We start from the raw sequence: 21,242 nt of genomic DNA, 5'->3' as shown, positions 1-21,242 counted from the left end.
TAAAATCCGGGATCTGCCGAGATTGTGATAACTCGGAAAATAATAATAATCGTTGTGGCAACCGTAACGGCACACTGCAGGATTATAGTACCCTATAGAAGGCAAAGTGGCCAGCATTGCACTCGCCCGAAGTTATTATCCTGATTTGACTCAGGTACTCATTCACAGCTGATTCGACTGGCATCCGACGTCAAATCCCACTGCCACCAGTAAGATTTGAACCGCGACCTTTCGGACGATAGTCTGGTGCTCTAACCACTCTGCTTTTCGGACACAATTAAAAAATAAACTAACCAAGTATCTTAAAAATACTATATTTTATCATATGCTGATTTCACAATAGAAATTGGTTAATATAATTTTACTAATTCACTTATTAAAACGTTTCTGCTGTCTCAGCCGATATATATCATTGGCTGGTGGTGCAACTCCCGGTGTTTCATCGTCACTATCATCACCACCAGGAAGCATGCGCCGTCGCTTAAGTCCTCCTTCGCCGGAAAATGTACTATCGTCTACGATCCAATGTACTGACTTAGCTAAATCGAATAGTTTCGTATCACATCCATGATCACCGGTCGGCACAGGGGCTGTAAGGCAAACAAAAACATTTCTTAAAAAGTCAGTTCTATGAATGGATTATATATTTACCGTCTGGAAGTTTTATTCGATTGAATATATCGGTCAATGCATCAATTGATACAAATGGTCCTCGGAAACAGCTCGGTGGCGGTAGTTGAGCGCAGAGACACGCCAGCGCTGGTGGTTTTGGGAATGTTCCACCTTCGAGTGGATGTTCGCCTGAATATGCATTTGCTTTAGGTTTGTACGGAATCATTTGTGAGAAGTCGGGGCGCGGTAGGTTTGATACAGGCTCGTTGTCTGCTTCTTGACTTGCTGTCTTCGAACCAATGATGCCAGTCATCTGGAGGAATATTGATAAATAAGCATTTAAGTTGAGATATTTATCTAATATTCTTCGTTGGTATCCTAGGATACAGAGAAGGGTCATAATTTTAGAAACAACTGAGGCGGAAGAAGTCTACACACAGGAGATTCATCTTCCGGCGCATTAACTGTCAGCTTTTTTCAGTATTTTTTATGCTAAATAGGTACTTTTCACCAGAAACCGTCGCCGGACCTCTAGAACGCTTCCTGCGATAGTCTACTGAGACTCGATATGCCCGAAGAGTCGCGCCTGGTCGGTTATGCAGACGACGTTGGGTGAAAAGAGGGGCGAAGACGGCTATGGTTTCGTACCAGGACAGAGGCAACTCTTCAGACGCTGCCTCACCTCTGCCCTGGGAGCAAATTGATGCGGACTAAGGACTCCTCAACCCCTAAAAAGAAATTAAGAGAGGTGGTTGCCCGTGAAGAACGTCAACGCACCCTTACCGAGTGGCAAGCCTCTTGGCAAAGGGCACATGGACTGTGCGGCTCATCGACAATTTAGATCCGTGGCTGAACCGAACGCACGGTGAGATTGATTACTTCCTTATCCTTATCAACGGAAACGCTACAGGATTGGAGGGAGAGGTAGGATGCAAGCCATGTAATAAATGATGGATGAAGAGAGGCGAGTTTGGACAATAGTATCTCGTGGTTAACGGAATCGCAGTCCTTCGAAAAGTCCGTGTAAATGGTGTGGACTTCCTGTCAAGAGTTGAGGCATTCGGCCACAAAGTTGGTGAAGTCCAAAAGATTGGTAGCAGTGGATCGATGTTTTATGAAGCCGTTCTGCTCCATAGCTATAAGGTGGCCGAAGCCGGTGGTCAACCAGTCATTGACGAACCTCTTGAGAATATTGGAGCAGGATGAGAGGAGCGAAATAGGGCGGCAATTCTCAGCAAGGGTATGGTCACCGCTTTTGTGTATGGGAAAAATAAGGGCTTCTTTCCACAGGCTAGGAGAATGACACCCTTCGAGGCTCTCATTGAAAATAATGCAGAGAGAAAGGGAAATGAAAGAGGTTTTAATCAGGAAGAAGTTGGGAAGACCATCAGGGCCGGGTCCGACATTGGCATCAAGGTTATCATTAAGGTACTCCATCAAAGAAGGAATAAGGAGGAAGCAGTACTCAGAAGGGGGAGAGAGGAAGAAGAGGAAGAGGAGTTATGCACCAAGGAGATCCTTCTCCTGAAGAGAGTTAGCAGCGGAGCCAGAAAATTTGATGAAAGTGGGAGGAGACTGGGAGGCATTGCGCGCGTTACGGATGTGAGTCCAGAAAGGCTTCAAGTTACCACGCGCCGATTCGATTTCAACATTGTCTAGATAATCCTTCCTAGACTTAACTATCAACCACATAATTGAAGTTCGCAGAGCGCTGAAATGGCCAAAGTCTGTACCGCTTCCGGTGGATAAAAACTTTTTCCTCGCAGATTGCTTCGGACGAAGTTTTTTATGAATTTCAGTGGTGAACCTTAATGGGTAGGAGCTCAGGGATTTGGTGGAACTAAGGTACGTAACTAGGAAGAAAATTAGACAGAATGAAACAAAAAGAAAGGACGGCTTGGTCGCAAGTTAATGGTGAGAGAATAGGAGTCCAGTTGATTGACGACAGAGCTAAGTTCAAATCCTCAACGCTGCCCTTACGAAAGTTGAGCTTAGAGGGCTTGCGCATAGTATGGGAGTTGAGGCGTGGCAGTTGCATCTCGGACTCAAGAGCAGGATAATGAGCATCAGAAGCAATATATAGAAGAGCCAGAGAAGGTTAGGGAAAGGAGCCATTCAGGCATGTTATAGAGGACTAGATCGAGAGTGCGATTTAGATGATTTGTGGTGCGGTTGAACTCAAGAGCAGCACAGGTGTTCATGGGAGTAAATAAGGGGAGAGAAGTATGAGAGGAACAATTTGGAAGCTGTCGCGGGCCAAGAATTTTAGAAGAAGAGAGCAAAGGGTGATTAAAGTCACTACAGACAATGAAGGGAAGAGAGGCGAAAGTTACAGTAAGGGCTTCTGAAAGACTGTCGACGGATTCATCGTTCAGATAGGAGGGGCTGAGGCAAGGGAAGTATACGCAAAATATAATAAAAGGATTGGTGTTGAGAAAGAAAACACGTAAGGTGATCATAGGAGATAGAAGATGAAGAAAAGATGGATTCGGCTTTTAGAGGGGACTTAACCGCGATCAAGGCACCTCCACCAGCTGACTTACCTGAAGCTATGCGATCTCTGTCCCAGCGAAAGACAGAAAACCTCACGAGGAGCTCAGAACTTAAAATCCTATCATCTAACCACGTTTCAGTGATACAGATGAGATGGTGTTGGAAAGCCAGGACAGAAAAATTGAAATACGACAGCTTGGTACGTAGACCTCTCACATTTTGATAATAAAGACTTAAGCTAGTTGACAAGCTGTTTATGCTGGTCGGCGAGGTAGGTGGGCGACACGGAAATTTGTTCGTAATTTATTTCGCTGGTAAGGCTTAATGAATATTTCTTACGGCCAAAAGCAGGGTTTGGGGACGACATCGAAGTCATATGATTTAACAATTGTCTAAGATCCCCTTATTAATACCAAATAGTAAGAAACTCGTTAAAATATACTCCGCTTTGTGTCTTCTGGATGCTGCAATATGATCCCATGCGATGATCAGGGTGTGTGTGTGTGTGTGTGTATGGTGGGGGAGAAGCTACAGCTTCTGAGCACTCAGGCCGTGTTGGCCCATTGTACTCGCCTCCCCCGTCTAACGGAATATTCCGGATTCGTTAACGTATCGCAGGATTTCCGTAAGTGGATGTGATGCTACCCGTCGCAATTGGAGGACATCGGCACCAAAGATCTGATGCCTGATGCGTCCATAGGCGGGGCATTCACATAGGAAATGCTCCGTGGATTCCGCTTCCTCATTACAGTAGGGGCACGTATCATCTTCGGTAATTCCTATTCTGAACATATGCCCAGCTAGTGAATTATGGCCTGTCAGAATGCCCACAATACACCTGCAAGTCCTCCTGCTTTTCGACAGGATAAACTTTGCGGTACGTATGTTGGGTTCTGGCAGGAAAAGTTTGGTGTGTCGAGCAGCATTTAAGCTCTGCCATCTGTCGTTATGGGAAACTTGTTCCCAGTTTTTGAAAACAGATTTACCCAATGCTACTGATACCCCAATTGCTAGCTCCGGTCCCGGCATAGGGGAGATTGACCCCTCTTTCGCTAAAGCGTCCGAGATTTCATTTCCCTCTATGCCACAGTGACCAGGTACCCAGAGCAGTTTCACCGTATTGAATCTAGACATAGAGTTCAAACCGTTTCTGCATTCCTGAACGATTTTCGAGGTGATCAAAGGACTGCTCAATGCCCTCAGTGCAGCTTGACTGTCACTGCAGATTGCGATGCGCCTGCCCTTCAACCGCTCGTCAATCACCCAGTTTGTCACCCTTAGGATCACATAAACTTCGACTTGAAAACCCGTTGCATATTGTCCCAAAGGAAAAGCCCACTTTTTATTCGAGAGGTAGACTCCGGCTGCAGAACCTTTTTCTGTTTTTGAGCCATCAGTGTAGAAGACTTTCGTATATCCCACCACGCATTCTTCTGGGTCTTCCCAGTCTTCTCTACGCTTCAGGGTAACTACATATCTTGTACCAAACAGGTGTATGGGGACACGAGAATCGGGAGGCATTGTAAGAACTGGATTTAGCCCTCCCAGTAACTCTTCCAATGCTCTGTGCCCCCCACATCCGTTGTTTTCCCATAGATCTAATCGAATTAGCCTATGAGCTGCTCTCATTGCAGTGCTTTGAATAAATATATCCAGGGGCTGCAAATTGAGTAGAGAGCTGCGCCGGATGTCGTGTATTGGCAAATTTTGCAGTTCGCATAGCAGTGAGTCGATCAGCATACTCCACAGAAGCGGCGAAAGCACACCTCCTTGGGGGCAGCCCTTCGTCGCTTCTGTAGTCAGGTAGCGATCGACCCCTACCTCAGCGCACAACAATCTTTGCGTTAGCATAGCATGGATCCACTTAATTAAAGCATCATCAACACCATGCACTCTGGCGGCATCACAAAGTTTTTGAAAAGGCGCACAGTCAAAAGCCCCTTCAATGTCCACGAACACCCCCATCGCGTACTCACCATTCAAAGTTGCATCCTCTATCTTTGTGACCAAAGAATGAAGAGCAGACTCACAGGACTTTCCACGTTGGTAAGCATGTTGGTTTTCACTAAGTGGGTGTGACCTAAGTGCGTTTCCACGAATGTGACGCTCCACCAGTCTCTCCAAACCTTTCAGCAAGAATGAAGTCAAGCTGATCTGTCTGAAGTTCTTTGGATTAGAATAGTCATCTTTCCCAGGTTTCGGTATGAAAACTACCTTAATCTGTTGCCAAGAAGAAGACACCTAGCCCAGAGCAAGACATCCTCCAAAAATATTTTTTAGAGGTCGCTCTAAATGCTCCAAACCCTCCTTTAGCATTGCCGGATAGATGCCATCCATGCCAGGTGCTTTGAAATGTTCAAAGGACAGTATGGCAGCTCTCACCTTTTCATGGGTAACACCGCTTTCGCAGTGTTCCAGTTCCCCTTGCAACACTTGCGTGTTGAAGGGGTTGCAAGAACCGTCAACTCTTCCCCTACCACTTCTCTCACCCGTTCTCCCGGGTGGTGTACTTCCAGGAGGGTCTGTACTGAGTCCAGTCTGGAGCTCGTGAAAGTACCGTCGGGTTTTCTAAGAGAATCCAACTTGGCCGACTCATCCTTTTTGAGGACTCTGCACAGCCTTGAAGTCTCCCTTTCGCCTTCCAGTTCCTCACAGTACGCTCTAAAGGAGTCTCGTTTCGAGCACCTCACGAGCCTCTTATATTCTGTTGTGAGTTCCTGAAATTTAACCAGTCTTCGTCCTTGTTACTTTTGCAAGCACGATTTAGAAGTCGCCTGGTTGATTTCCTGAGTTTTTGCAGTTCTCGGTTCCACCAAGGGACCGTTTTACCGCTTTGTCCTCGGGAAATAGGACAAGCCTCTTCATAGCACTCTAAAAGTGTGCCGTTCAAAGTTTTATATGATCAGGGTAATTGAGAGTCAACTTTTCAATTTTCAAACCGCCGAGTTCAATCAAATTTTGGTTGTGATAATTAATATTTGCGTGGGTCTATAGGCTTGTACTGTTGCTATAAATTTATCACCTGCTCAACATGTGATACTAATGAAATTGGGTGATAGGTAATGGTCTCATAAAAAATTAAATACAAAAACGTAATAACGAAAAAGAAGGGTTTTCACAAACGAGCGAAAAGGAGACCTGTAAATATGTATTATATATTCTGCTGAACTCGTTCAGGTTTCACGTGTGTTGATATAATCCCATTATGAGTGCTTAGCACCTAAATTCCTCGCTATTTAATAGCGAATAGTTGAAAAAGCGGAAAATAGTAATTAAAAAATTTAAAACTCACGTCACTGTATCCAATCGACTTCAACTCAATCATTGTACAAGGATACAAGTCTAAAAACTTATATCGATCGACAAGTTGTGCCGTTTCTTTCCCTTCGTACTCTTTCAACTGGAATATACAAAGTATTAATAAAAATTCTCCATTCCACTAAACCGAATCGCATACATTCTGTAATACTGCACTGCGTCTCCTTTCCACCTTAACAATACTCGAAAGATCACCAATATTCGATTCGAACTCTAAAAATCGATTCCACACTTCAACTGACAGTTGTGGCGTCAACCCACCAGACGATAGTACACGTTCAAACAAGACCCTGGTGTTGTTATCTTCATTTAAATGTGATAAGTAGTCAATATAGCACATAACATATTCAGGACTTCCACCGAATCGTTTCAAGCCCAACTCGAAGATTCGGAATGCAATATCTTTATCCTTCGAGCAATAGTATTCCATAAGCGCTGCCGCTACGAATACATGATAACGAGATCGAACATCCTCTCGAGCTTTCTTGAAGACAGCTCGAGCTGATTTTATACCTTCCGCACGCCTTGCGAATTTCATATATTGTACATAAGTCTGTCGGGAAAGAGAGTTATTTAGAGATAGGGAAAATTTGGTATAAAATTTATATAAGACTAGATATACATACCAAAGTCGGATCAATATCAGGTATGGCGATAAATTTGTTGTAAATACTATGGACTTTGTCATACTTAAGACGGCCCTCTTCGAAATCAGCATAAGCGAAGTACAAAAGAGCATTCCTGCTCAGTACACCGCTTATTGCGCGTTCCAGAATGTTCGAAGCTTCATCACTGAATGCCCTTGCTGCAGTTACGTCCTATAAATTTATTCGTTTTTAACATTCTAAATATCTTAAGTAATCGAAATACAATGAGATACAGTTAGAAGAGTAAAAACGCGCAGCTAATATAGCATCGTTGGATTTTGATTGTTCTTTTCAAAGCATTTAGAAGCTGATTAAAATTATTTCGAAGAATTGAGTAAATTCAAACAAATTGCATTGCAATTTTGCATAAACTGGATCACAATTAATTTAAAATGTTCAAGTAGATCAAAGATATAAGATATGACCAATCAGTGTTTCATCCAAATCAAAACCCATCGATACCGTAAAGCCACTTACAAACTCATAAATTCATGAAATAAGAACCACGAAAGCTGAACTTCTGTCTAAAATCTGACTGGAAAAATGTGTCTTTATTAAAGTCACTTTGTCGTGAACAATCACAAACAATTTACACCTAACTAAATCATTACAAACTTCGGTTCTCTTTTGCAGCTTAACCATCATTTGGGTACATACAAAATTAAAATATAAATTGGCTAGAGATGAATTTGACTCTGTTATCGTTCCTTGTAACAGCAAATGTAGAATACAAATTGATATATTTGCTTTTATTCTACGTGATTGGAAACAAATTTTGACGGGATTGTTCCTTTCAGTAAAAGTAGTGATTAGAATAGTTATACGCACTCCTTTCTCTGTTAATAACTTCGAACTCTGATCTAAAAGTTGAGCAGCTTGATGCCAAACGGCCGGATGGTGCGTGAGTACGAGAAGACATTGTTCCGTCGCAAACATTGCACGATGCGTTATGAGAGCCGTGTCCTCCGTTCGTAGTGGATTGGATTTCTCGAATGCAATGTATTTTTTCCAGAGGTCAACCTGAGAAGGATGATTTTTATTAAAAAACGATGAATTTATAATAGAATTAGTCGAAAGAGTGTTTGCTTGCGTACTTGTTTCATTTCCTCTTTACTTAGGGTGGGTGGAATTGCTGGGAGATTTCTGTTTAGTCCTTTTGTGACGATCTCTAATTCTTTGGCTACTCTTCGCGCATTCATGTAATCCCTGAAAAGACACATATGAAAAGTAATCGTTTATTTTTTATATATTTGAATATGGATAAATGTAGATAACCTATTTCTTCTTTCTGTTCACCTAAATGAATGAGAGATGGAAATAGGAAAACACACTTCACTCAACGAAAGTCTAAATCTAAAAATTACTTCCGACAGAAACACTAATTGAATGTTTGAACACAGACAAACAATATTCAGTTCAAGGAGTCAAAGGGTTGTCGAGTTGGGTCAAGGGAAGCCATCTCTTTAATTAGTATATTAATTACACCAAGGCTTTTGATAGCGTCCCGCACACCTGACTAATTGATGTCCTACATCTGTTCCGCATTCTTCTTTTTTTTTCTTTAGCCTTTGTCCAGTTCACAAGCGGGCTCGGCTCGTGATCGGTTTCGCCATTTGGCTCTATCGAATGCCTGATCTGGGTGTAATCGCGAGGCTTTTAAATTCTCATCCAGCTTATCAAGCCACCGTTGTTTAGGTCTGCCTTTTGGTCGTTTACCATCGACTTCTATTCAGACCAATCTTGTCAAGTGAATTCTCGTTAGCACGAATTGCGTGACCATACCATCGAGACGCGTCTCTCGCAACTTTTCCACGATCGATGCAACCCCATAACGATCGCGGATATCCTCATTTCGGATGTGATCGAAATGTGTCACGCCACTAGTCCAACGCAACATCTTCGTCTCCATTACCGCAAGACACCGTTCATTGTCTTTTATAGTTGGCCAACAAGCAGAACTATAGAGAACGACAGGACCGACGACATTGCGATAAATTTTCGATTTCAGACGTTCATTGATACGTCGATCACAAAGAACACCAGTTGTGAAACGCTACTTTATCCAAGTTGCGTTTATGCGTGAAGCAATTTCATAACGCAGTTCTCCATTGGCTGATAGCGTTGACCGGAGATATTTAAATCGCTTAGTTCTGGGCAGATCACTGCCGCTGACAGGGAGATTCACTGAGTCTTCTTTGGTTCTGTATGACACTGAGCCCCCTTTTATGGCTGCCGAATGATGTTAGAAGACATGGTTTTGCAAATATGGTTTAGGTGCTAAGTGTGAGCTGACACACTTGACGTACTTAGATGACATTAGGGTGCATACTGGTACTGATGATTAGGAGTCTGCTATGAATAGTAGACATGTTTAGTCGTGATATTTGGATGTAATTTGGGTTAAATAGCCATCCGCAAAGGCCGTCACGAACCGCATGCTGGACATAGCATTGGTGACCTCCACATCCAAGCTATGATCTAAGCAGACTTCTACAAACATCTAGGAATTCTGCAAGGTACCCATGCTCGAGTTGGTGATCTGAAGGATGCTGTCCGAATTCCTAAGGTTTATGAAGCTTTGTCCGGATAGCTGAGTGGTTAGAGCACAAGGCTGTAGTACGGACGGTTGCGGTTCAAATCTCACTCATGGCAGTAGGATTTGTATCGTGATTTGACGTCGGATACCAGTCGACTCAGCTGTGAATGAGTACCTGAGTCAAATCAGGGTAATAATCTCGGGCGAGCGCAATGCTGACCACATTGCCTCCTACAGTATATATAGTGTACCGTTACGGTCTTGAATGAAGTGCTCTAACACACTTCAAGGCCCTGATTCAATATGGATTGTTGAGCCAACGATTATTATTATTATTATTATGAAGCTGGTAGTTAATTCCCATCTCTGGTGGAAGAATAAAATAAGCGCACTGAAAGTATTCATTATCCCTTCACTGACGTATGCATTCGGAATATTGTTGTGGACGAAAACCAATCTGATAAACGTCCAGCGCCGGTTACGGACCACTATGTCAAAATTGAGAGCGGATGAACAACGACTAGTGCAAAATGTATGGTTTGACGTTACAGACGTTGGCACATCTCATTTCTGGTTGCACTTTTATGGCACGAACAGGCATAGTGCTGTATGTAAGGTGATTCATCAAAACCGTGGATAAAAGCATGGTCTGATCACGGGAACATGCCCAGCTTATCGGTGTGAGCCGCTAGTAGAGCTCGATAGTTCTGCTTATGGCGTGCATTGGGACAACAAGCCTGACGTGCTGATAGTTGACAAAACAAATCGCTCCGCCTATATTATTGATGTCGCTATCTCCATAATAGCAACATTAAACGGAAATACGTGGAGAAATCAAAGAAATTTGGCATCTCGCAAAAATGGTTGCAGTTCCCACAATTTTATCGGCTTCAGGTATTGTATCTAAATTCCTTGGGGCTTTCCTTGATTTCCTGGGACTCTCACATAGTCTGGTTCAACCCACGCAAATATACACCATTCTGCATACATGCTCGATGTTGCGGAGAGCTTTTGATGGATTCTCAAATTAGCCTATCACTGGCCACCACCAGCAGAGCCTCTTTATCTTTTAAGAAGATAGGCTCGGACTAAATTCTTTGCACTTAGTGCTAATATTAGGTAAAATCCGACAACTGCCGAGGTTGTGACAACTAAGAAAATATATAAACATCCTGAAATACGATGAAATCTTTTAAAACCTCAATGAAATTATTAATATCTCGGCTAGTCACCTATTTAATACATTTTTCGAAGTATAATCGTTTATTAAAAGCATAGAAAGGATGTTTTTATTTGAGCGGGCTGTACCACTAATCCCACAAAACCATTTTTCTCCGTAACCGCAAAACTATGTTCGTTGTTTTTGCTGGTTACATAACCATCGTAGCGACAGGCCAAACAATGCTACGATCAATTTTGAATTTAGGGCCCCTGTTGATGCACCAATTGTAAGTCCCGTCAGCTGCGTTTGATTGAAACACGTATTTCGGGAACAACTTCTTTTCTTCTTCAGTTCGGGGTAATAAGTTGTTCCCGAAATATCGGTATTTGCAAAATGAAAACTATTGTTAGCGACGGAGATGGTGTTGCATTTCAACTTTTTAATCTTTTCGCTAGAAATACATTGAAGACAGACTGACTTTATTACATTTTTTCCTGATTGTTCTGATTCTGCTGCATCAAAATTATAAGTTTTTAGCGCGCTTAGTAAGGGGGACTTCCTTCTTCCTCCTACATGCCTTGTGTACCCCCACTTTCTCTGAAGGTGGGGTGAGGTTGGCAAATCAAAGGTTACCATGGTGACATCAGAACACCCCCATTGAAAAGCCATAGTTTTGTGACCGCTGCAATTTTCCAACGAGATTGAGGAAAGGTGATCTCCAACTTCAAATCCTACCTGGGGTTCAAAATTAAATCCTACCATTTTCACATCAAAATAATTCCACCTTGGGACGCCATTAGATTTTAGGCTGGAGAGATGGCGATAATTCAAAGGGAGGACCTTCCTCTTCTCTCCGTGAATAGGGTTGAAAATTTAATCTCAACTTAACTTTACCATGACGATATCCAAGAAAAACATTTTCAGGCGCCATTTTGATCAAGATTGAAAGGGGAACAATGTTCTTCTCCGCGGTGTGTTTGGAAATTCACTCTTTATCGAATTCAATTTAGTGGTGCTAAGAAAAAAATATCGAAGTTTCGAAAACGACCAGACAATACCAGAGATAATAATACGGGGGAGATGATTCTCTCAGAATATAAAAAAAACTAAGATCATTGTACAGGGTGCGGCAGCATAACTTCCTTTTTTCAAAACTCAATAAAAACTATTGTATGCATCGGAAAATATTTATTTATTTTTTATAATGTAGGTACATGTCTAAAGTTTTTATTTACATTGTTTTGAAGATCAAATCTGTTAGGTGACGTCCCCCATTCTCCATACATTGCGTAAACCGATTTCTGCCGTTTGTCATGACTCTTGTTAGCATAGCAGGTGTTATGTTGGCAATTTCTTCTTGGATGTTGGTCTTCAAATCTTGTAGGGTTCTTGGACGGTTCACATAAACACGGGATTTCAAAAAACCCCATAGAAAAAAATCACAAGGCGACAGATCGGGAGAGCGTGCCGGCCATTCCAAATCGCCTCTAATTGAGATAAGGCGCTCTGGAAAGTGTTCCCTCAAAACAGCCATCGATGCTCTTGAAGTGTGTGCTGTTGCACCGTCTTGTTGGAACCAAGTGTCCCCCAAATCCAAATTTTCTAGCCGTTGGGAAAAAAATTCTGTAGCATGTTTACATACCGGTCCGAATTCACTGTCACTGTAACCTCATTTTCCTCAAAAAACCAGGGACCAATAATTCCAGCTGAGGAAATTGCACACCACACTGTGACTTTGGGTGAATACAAAGGCTTTTGATGCAATTCTCGAGGGTTGGTGTCATCCCAGTAGCGCATGTTTTGTTTGTTAACCGACCCACACAAATGAAAATGGGCTTTATCGCTAAAAAAAACAATAGCACCCTCGGGAACAACATCAAGAAGTAGCTCACAGGCGTTCATCCGAGAATTGAATTCACGTTCTGAAAGTTCCTGCACTATCCCCATCTTATAGGGATGAAAATGAAGATCATTACGAAGAATTCTTCTCACAGAACGATCGGATAGTCCAAGGGCAGATGCGTATTTGCGCGCAGAACACCTTGGCGATCGCAACATTGACGCTCTCACTGCTTCAATGTTCTCAGGTGATCTAACGGGCCGAGGGACTCCAGTTCTTCCTTTTGTCGCACTTGCAGTTTGTCTGAGTATAGTGACCCATGTAACAATTGATTTGCGGTCTGGGACGGGAGCCAACGGGGCTAAATTAAAGCGATTCCGAAATGCACACTGTGTTGCAATAACCGAACATCCGCTTGAAAAGTAAACCTCAACGGTAAAGGCGCGCTCCTCACTATTCCAACGCATGATGGCGACTGAACCGTGTCTTCACTTCCGTCCGTCACTTCACTCAAGGAAAGTCTAAACCTAAAAATTACTTCCGACAGAAAAACTAATTGCATGTTTGTTTAGAAAATCGTTAGAAGGAAATGATAAATATGATTTCCTACCAACCCTCTACAGTTAAGTCCTTGAGGGTTTAACGTGAGCACCTGTCGTGGAGGCTTAATCCTACGGTCTTCTTAAGACACGGATTGATTTTGTAACCACAATCAGAGACAAGCAACAACGGTACCAGTCTATACCAAGTGCATGGCTCAGCATTCACACTGGTTTATGCAAGACATACCTAAATCTCTACCGAATTAAGTAGCACGGCACCCGTGTTGAAACGCAACACCACGCCGAGGCCCGAAGATTTCTTCTCGCTTGAGCACAACCATAACCCCCATGAAACTCCCACTAGGGGGCCAACCGCAAACAACCGAGCTGTACTCACATACAACGGGAGTTCACCCGAAGTATGAGAGTCCAGGGGCTATCCCGGTTCCCATGGTACCAGTATACCCCTGGTAAGGTTTCGTGACCAATTTGCCCGTACAGACTCGGGTCTGATCGCCCTGATTAGGCCTTTGGAGCATTCGCCTACTGCATCACGGCCGGCAAGCCAAAGTGAGTACAGCGTCTCCCGGTGTTACCACTACGGAGGTTCTCCTCGGCCACTTGGTTTTGATTTGGCCGACATGGTTACCGCCACCTCTGAGCACCACCAACCCTCTACAAGTTCAAAACGTCCGTTATTAGTGGCCAAGGGCAAGACCAACAACATTCTGTCAGAGGAGTAGAAGGGCTACCGAGTTGGGCCAAGTGGTTGCAACGAGCAACTCATTATCGACCCGGTAGTTGTAGAACAGGCAACTAGAGGCAATCTCTTTAATTGGTACATCGATTACACCAAGGCTTTTGATAGCGTCCCGCACACCTGACTAATCGATGCCCTAAATCTCTCCGCATTGATTTGGAACTAAAAAAGTTTTTGACAAAAGTTATGAAAGGGTGGCACACCGCCTTGTCAATGCATTCATCTAAGGGTACCAACACTCCAGAGCCCATCGGCATATGGAGAGACATTTTCTAGGAGGATTCATTGAGCTCTCTTTGGTTCTGTATGACACTGAACCCCCTTTCATGGCTACTGAATAATGCTAGAAGGTATGGTTTTGCAATCAAATATGGCCTACGTGTACTAGCACTGATGATTAGGAGTCTGTTACGAATATGTTTAGTCATGATATTCGGATTGAATTTAGATTAGAAAAGTGTTAAATCCAAGCCATCCCTAAAGGTCATCACAAGCCGCATGGCGGACATAGCATTAGTAACCTCCACATCCAAGCTATGATCGGAGCAGACTTCTATAAATATCTGGGAATTCTGCAAGGAACCCATGCTCGAGTTGGTGATCTGAAGGATGCTGTCCGAATTCCTGAGGTGTGTGAAGCTGATAGTGAATTGCCATCTCTCGGGGAAGAATAAAATATGCGCATTGAAAACCGTGCACGAAAACTGATTTGGAAAACGTCCAGCGCCGGATACGGACTACCATGTCAAAATTCCGAATTCCTCATCCAAACTCTGTCGTGAAAACCAGACCAAAAGCGGATCGATGAATGGAAGTCGAAGGCAATGCACGGTAAACACGTGAATTGTCTCTTGCAGCCATTTGCTGAAAAGATGGCTGTGTGTTGGGAAACTCTTTGCTGAGACGGAGAGGCTCATGTGTGCAATTCAGGATGGCGTGTTCGCAACTCAAACTTATAAAAAGCTCATAATGATAGAGGGAGTGGAGAACCACATGTGCAGAATATGTGTTTCGGAGTTGGACCATCTCATTTCTGGCTGCACGGTTATGGCTTCTGTGCAATACACGAACAGGCAAAATGCTGTATGTAAGATGATCCATCAAAACCTTGCATACAAGCATGGGCTAATCACGGGAACATATCCGATTTATCGGTATGAATCAAGCAAGCGATGCCCGATAGTGCTGCTTATGGCGTGTATTGGGATCGGCAAATTCTGACTGATTGCCATATAGCACACAACAAGCCTGACGTGTGGTTAGTTGACAAAACGAGTCGCTCCGCGTATATTATTGATGTTCCTATCCTCATAATAGCAACATTGAACGGAGAAATCACAGAAATTTGGCATCTCGAGAAAGTATTATAGTTGCAGTTCCCATAATATTATCAGCTACAGATATTGCACCTAAATTCCTTGGGGTTTCCCTTGATTTCCTGGGATTCTCATATAGTCTGGTTCAACCCACGCAAATATACACTATTCTGCATACGTGCTCGTTGCGAAGAGTTCTTGACGGATTCTCAAATTAGTCAGTAGTCATCACCACCAGAGTCCCTTTACCTTTTAAGAAGGTAGAATTGCCGGAGCCTAAGATGAGGCTACGTTTCAACTTCCGCTACAAATACCGTGAAGACATCCTGACTTTATTGTATTTTTTCCTGTTTTTTTTTTCTGGTTCTACTGCATCAAAATTATGTTTTCAGCGAGCGTAATAAGGGGGACTTCATTTTTTCTCCTAGATGCCTTTTCTACCCTCGCCTCTTCTGAGGGTGGGGTGAGATTGGGAAATCAAAATTTACCATGATGATATCAGAACACCCTCATTGAAAAGCCAAAGCTTTGTGACCGCTGCAATTTTCCAATGAGATTGAAGAAAAGAGATCTACAACTCCTTTTATAACTTTTTCGAAAGTGGGGTTCATAATTAAATCCTACCATTTTTACATTAAAATAGTTTCACCTTGAGACGCCATAACTTTTTAACTTCTCTCTCTTTTCCCTATATACCCTGTTCCCTCTGTGAATTGAACTGAAAATTTAATTCCAACTTTACCATGACGATATCGAAGAAAAAACATTTTCAGGCGCCATTTTCATGTTTTTCTCCGGGGTGGGTTAGGAAATTCACTCTTTATCGAATTCAATTTAGTGGTGCTAAGAAAAAAATATCAAAGTTTCGAAGGCGACCAGACAATACTAGAGATAATGATAAGGGGAAGATGATTCAATCACTACATTTGGCCCTTCGAGCCGAATAAACATTGCACACGGACGGGCAGTCATTCCAGGACATCTTTGAGTCGAACTCTGCGGAGCTTCCCGATGTGGAGCGGCTTCGTTGCCTTTGTTCCAGCCCCCGTGGTGACGCCACCGCATCTATTGAAAACATACCGCTCCCCGCCGAAAATTATAAGCACGCATGGGATCGGCTCGTCAAGCACTGCAACAATCAACGTGCTCTTGTCGATGCTGCCGTTTCCTAGCTGTACTCGATCTTCAGCGTAGCCTAAGAGTCGGCGACCGAGTTGTACCGGCTTCGCGGCAGTACGGCAGGTCAAGCATTGAGACAATCTTTTCGTTCACATGACGGTGAACGGTTAGATACACGCACTAGTCGAGACTGGCAAACATTGCGCGGCAAAATCATCATGCCTCCGACTGACGAGCTTTTGATGACTCGGATCGAGCGGTTGGAGTTTGTTGAACGACCGAAACTCGTAGCCAGAATGGACGATACTGTTAAGCGTAACTCTAACTCCCAGAGTCATTCTATATCGCTTTCTGTCCTAAGTTCGCGTCGATTGCTGTTTCTGAACGTTAGCGTTCACTGTCTTGGCGCGCTTGTATTTCAATTGTTTGGGCGAGCATAGGATGAAGTCTGTCGGACCACGAAGATTTGCCGAATTTGCCATGAATAGCATCACTAGCCGTTACAACACCGAGCAAACTAATTCTGCGCTAGTTGATAGCATTGTTAGCACTCCGATCGACACTCCTGTTGTGAGCACCGTACCGCTACATACGGAGATTCTTCTCACCACTGTTCGTGTCCTCGTATTTTCGGATATTCTCCGACGCGACGAGGACTGCGCTTTTGTTGATCCGTGTTTGTAGGCAACCTTTGTATCGGAATCGATCGCACAGCGGCTGCGTCTTCCCCGGAACTTCTCTTTCGTATTAATCTCTGTTGTCAAGGGCGCTCGCTGCCAAACTGTAAGCTACTGCTCGCAGTTGACTCTTTCAGCACATTTCCGATTTGAAATAGTGGCGAGTGAACCCTCTCATTCTACCGCATCTGAGGGACTACTTTGTATCAAATCGCTTACTTGGCGCTTTCGTTTCCTTTGCCGCGGACTGCAACTTGCGGACCCTCGTCTCGATTCGGATGACGTAGTCGACCTCATCATCGGAGCGGATTTCTTTCCTCGCCTCACACTGAGGAGACTAAGTCAAGCCCGGATGCTGCAGCCCTTACTCAGGTGACCGGCCCTCCTGCGCTGCTCGCCGACACAGAACTCTCTACGTCCCGTCCCCCCCTCAATTGCTGAAGATTGCATCAACGAACACTGTACTTCACCACCTCATAGAGCGGTTTTGGCTGCAAGAGGAAATTTGTAGCAGCAACTTATGTCCATCGACGAGCTTGCATGTGAGCAGCATTTTCGTGAGACGGATCGCCGATAAACTAATTCGTCATCTCTGGTCGGATTTTGTGGTGGCACTTCCATGGATTCGTGGGCAATCTACGCCATGGCAGATGTATGTGGTCAACCGCGTGGCCGACATACAACTCACCGTGCCTCACGCTTACTGGCATCACGTTGCTAGCATCGATAATCCCGCAGATGTGGCCTCGAGTGGAGTGTCCGCTCATGTGTTTATAAACACGGAGTGGTTCTCTGCTCCAAGCTTCTTCTCTTGCTCATCTGAGCGATGGTTATGCACGGATGAATTTTAGTCGCTCGAGTTGCTGCTGCGTCCAAACTGTTACTTCAACTTTCAACGTCCGCTAGATTATTAAGGATCACAGCTTGATGCTTGTAATTTATCGAGAAGGTACGCCGACGAGCGTGACCCTCGCAATCTGCGGTCGACAAGAAGCATCCAGATACGGACCAAGATATTTCGTTGTTTGTGCTGTTGGCGTCGGCGCGCTGCACCTCACTCTCGAATGACGACTGATCTGCCCGACTTACGTGTTTAACAATGCCGCCTGTTTTTATATTCGGGCGTAGACTTTGCGGCTCCTATTCATCTACAACCTTCACGAGGACGAAGAGTGCGCACATATAAAGGATACATAGTAGTTTTCGTTTGCTTCGCCCTCCGCGCCGTTCATGTCGAGGTCGCTTCGAGCTACCCAACTATTGATTTTTTGCTGGTTTTTCGTCGATTCGTGGCTCGTCGTGGTGGATTCGATACTCTCTCGAGTGATTGTGGCTCCAATTTCCTCGGAGCTGACAAGGATCTGTGAGAGCTCTTTTTGCAGGCTCAAGCTCAAAGTGCTTCCATCGTGCACGCTCTTTCTAACGAGGCGACTGAGTGGCGGTTTCACCCTCATTTCGAGAACGAAACATCATTTGAAACGTGTCATCGGCGATCTTATTTTCTGGTGCAGCTATGGAAATTAATTAGTAAAACTTTCCTCCTTTCTGCTTTCCAAATAGAAGTTGTGTTGGTGCTCTCTAAATAGGATCGAGACAAATTCAGAGAAAGAGTTTCATTTCGTTTTTCCCGTACAAAAAGCGTTCCGCCCAATTCTTTTAAGCTTTTGGGAAGGCTTGGCGCGATCTTGAGATAGGTCATCGAAGCCCCTGTGACTGCTTCCAACGTGCCGTGACGGCAACCATTTTTTTTTTATCCTTAGAAACAGATTAAAATTCGATCGAGATTGTACGTTGACTGGGGTAATGTTGCCACGCCATTTCTGCCCCACAAGGAGAGAGGATTGATGGAAAATTTAATTGTTAGCATTTTGTTTCTGGTCGCATTTCACCATGTCTAGCAACGGATGTGGACTTGAACATAATATCCACCACTTACTGATGGCCCTTGATGCAAAAAGACAGTAAGCATTCTTTCAATCATGAATTTGTGTATATGTAGAAAGAGGGTTTAAGGGGCATTCTCTGCTTGTTTAGAATATGTGGGATCCTAAGTCCACATCCACATGATGATGGACCGGACCAAATGAGGAGCAAATTACTCCCACGTTTTATAGTCCATGGATCACTAGTTTGGAGCACAGCATCCAAGCATTAGAAATTAAAAAAAAAACCAAAAAATGACTGACGGTTTCGTTCAGGGCAGGGGCAGGGAACCTTTAGTCTAGCTTAGACTAAAACAGCTGGCGTTTTAGTCTAATATAATTCGCAGCCTTGTCATGTTTTTGCGATGATAAAAGGAAGCGCTTTTCCACCTGTTGGCACTTTCGGTCACGCTGCTCCCAGGGCCGAGGTGAGGCAGCCTCTGATGAGTTGCCTTTGCCCTGGACGAAACCGTCAGTCAGTTTTCGGTTTTTTTAATTCTCTGCTTTCTCAGTTTGATTCAGGATCATTTATCATTCCAAATTGGGGTATCTTTCCATATGTTCCAACTATTGACGGAGCAAACCATTCTGTCTTTGGTAAACGATCAACATTTTAGGGACCATTTTGGGGCGGTAGTTTTTGTGCTTTGACTGCATTTTCATTAATTTGTGACAGTGATTAAGACCCGGGGCGCACTTCGTAATTGACGTCTGCCTAGAGTGCACTTTGTAGTCTGGGTCTTCCCTGAAGTGCAGTCAGATAATGGGGAAAGAGTATCAAGGATTTTCTGTGCTCCCACTGCTTTCAATTAATTCCCCCGAATTCCATAGGTTTCGTCTTCAATCAAAATCCAAGGGTGATAAAGAAAACTGGACGAAAATGTTACATCTCAATATCGATTGATAAGAGAGAATTAGTAATTTCAGATTATGCTGCCCCATGCTCCCAGCGCTTCTCTTTTTACATGGTTTGAACTAGTTAGCGTGGTCAATCTAAATATTCGCGCCTGAATTCAGTGTTGAATGCAAGGAATACGAGCTGTAAACCCCTCCGAGGAGAGAGACAGGAAACAAATCCACTTACCTTGAACGTTCCAAACTCATTTTCTCAGATATAATTGGGTTGATGTTCTGCTCAAAGGCAATGTACTCCTTCCACAATGTTTCAATTCCAATAATAGGTGTCACCACCGCTTTCTGATATACCTTACGCACAGCCGTAATTTTTTGATTCTCCGCATAACTTCCAACAGCCTCCACACTTTTCAAGAATGTAATGTAATCCTGCCAAATCGAAAACGAATGCAGATCCATCCCAATTTTTTCCAAAGCAAAATCGTACGCCTGAGCCAGCTTCTCCCTAAAGCGGAAGAGTAGTTAGAATCGAACCTCATCAAGGTACTCCTGAAAAACTTACTTGTGGGTGCTCAGTCCTGCTTTGGTCTCCTTCACGTAGGTCAAGTACAACTTCCAGAGGTCGATGTTCAAGATTTTAATGAGGCATCTTTGGAAAAGTTTCTCCACTCGTTCAAAGTTTCTGGCTTTGATTTCCTGTTCAATGTAGATTTTCCAGTAGCGAGCCGTGGTCGGGAAAACAGCTACGAGGGATTCATATAGCGAGCGAACTTCGTTTACATGCCGGCTTTGGCCTTCCCGTAAAAGCACTGACCATGATTCTACATCGTATGGACGTAATTCGACTGTCTGTTGAGCACGTACTAATCGTTCATGACCCCATTCCTATGAAATATACTTTTAATTTGGTTTCATTCTCGTCAAGCGAATTCTTCACTAACTATATCAATTTTGATTTGATCCTTCACAGACATCGTAGGTTAGGTTTTAATTTCCAGTCGTGATAATCTTGAACTTGTTTACTAAACTTTTAAATTATGTTTGAAATTAATTTAAGAACGTAATTACTCCTCATCAAACTGTATCTTCAATTATTACACTACTTTTCTGCCGGAATATCCTACTGTTGGCTATAGACGTAGGAAAACATCGCACCGAGTGACAGCGTTGAGTGATTGCTGATGTGTCTTCTTCTTTACGTAATCCCGGTGTTTCGACAACAGACGTAAAAAAAATTATAGGAAAAAATGCCATTGTGAATGGTTTTTTTTTTGCATAACGTTTCTATTTACTTTAATTAAAGATTTTACAGGAAAGTCGCTATTATGGTGAAAGTATTCTAATTTGTTTTAGTTGATATTACACGAATATCTACAATATTGTCTAACCTGTGGTATATTCAATGCATTTTCGAACTAAATCTGAAATTCCCGAGCCTGTGAA

The 21,242-nt window shown here is 43.4% G+C and overlaps 1 protein-coding gene across 1 annotated transcript; it reads right to left on the bottom strand.

The window, feature by feature from the left end:
- Positions 1-298: 298 nt before the first annotated feature.
- On the bottom strand, positions 299-21,009 carry LOC119655795 (protein suppressor of forked). The gene is made up of 10 exons (XM_038061889.1): positions 20,741-21,009; positions 20,362-20,684; positions 20,029-20,304; positions 8,165-8,276; positions 7,899-8,090; positions 7,050-7,241; positions 6,563-6,976; positions 6,398-6,505; positions 652-925; positions 299-590 (listed from the first exon to the last, which is right to left on the bottom strand). Exons 1-10 carry the CDS (start codon positions 20,771-20,773, stop codon positions 370-372), a joined length of 2,145 nt encoding a protein of 714 aa, XP_037917817.1. The 5' UTR covers positions 20,774-21,009; the 3' UTR covers positions 299-369.
- Between the last annotated feature and the right edge of the window lie 233 nt (positions 21,010-21,242).

The sequence above is a fragment of the Hermetia illucens genome, chromosome 4 (assembly GCF_905115235.1).
Source record: "Hermetia illucens chromosome 4, iHerIll2.2.curated.20191125, whole genome shotgun sequence".
In the NCBI taxonomy this organism is placed as follows: Eukaryota; Metazoa; Arthropoda; class Insecta; order Diptera; family Stratiomyidae; genus Hermetia; species Hermetia illucens.
Note: the sequence above shows the minus strand (reverse complement) of the source record. Positions and strands in the feature narration are given on the sequence as shown.

Bases quoted from the DNA above. Each gene is read 5' to 3' on its own strand.
- LOC119655795 (XM_038061889.1), bottom strand. From the start codon at position 20,773: ATGTCTGTGAAGGATCAAATCAAAATTGATATA. The intron at 8,277-20,028 runs GTAAGTGGATTT...GTGTCTTTTCAG, and splicing joins ATGAGTTTGGAACGTTCAAG to GGATTACATGAATGCGCGAA. The intron at 6,977-7,049 runs GTATGTATATCT...CTTTCCCGACAG, and splicing joins CTGATATTGATCCGACTTTG to ACTTATGTACAATATATGAA.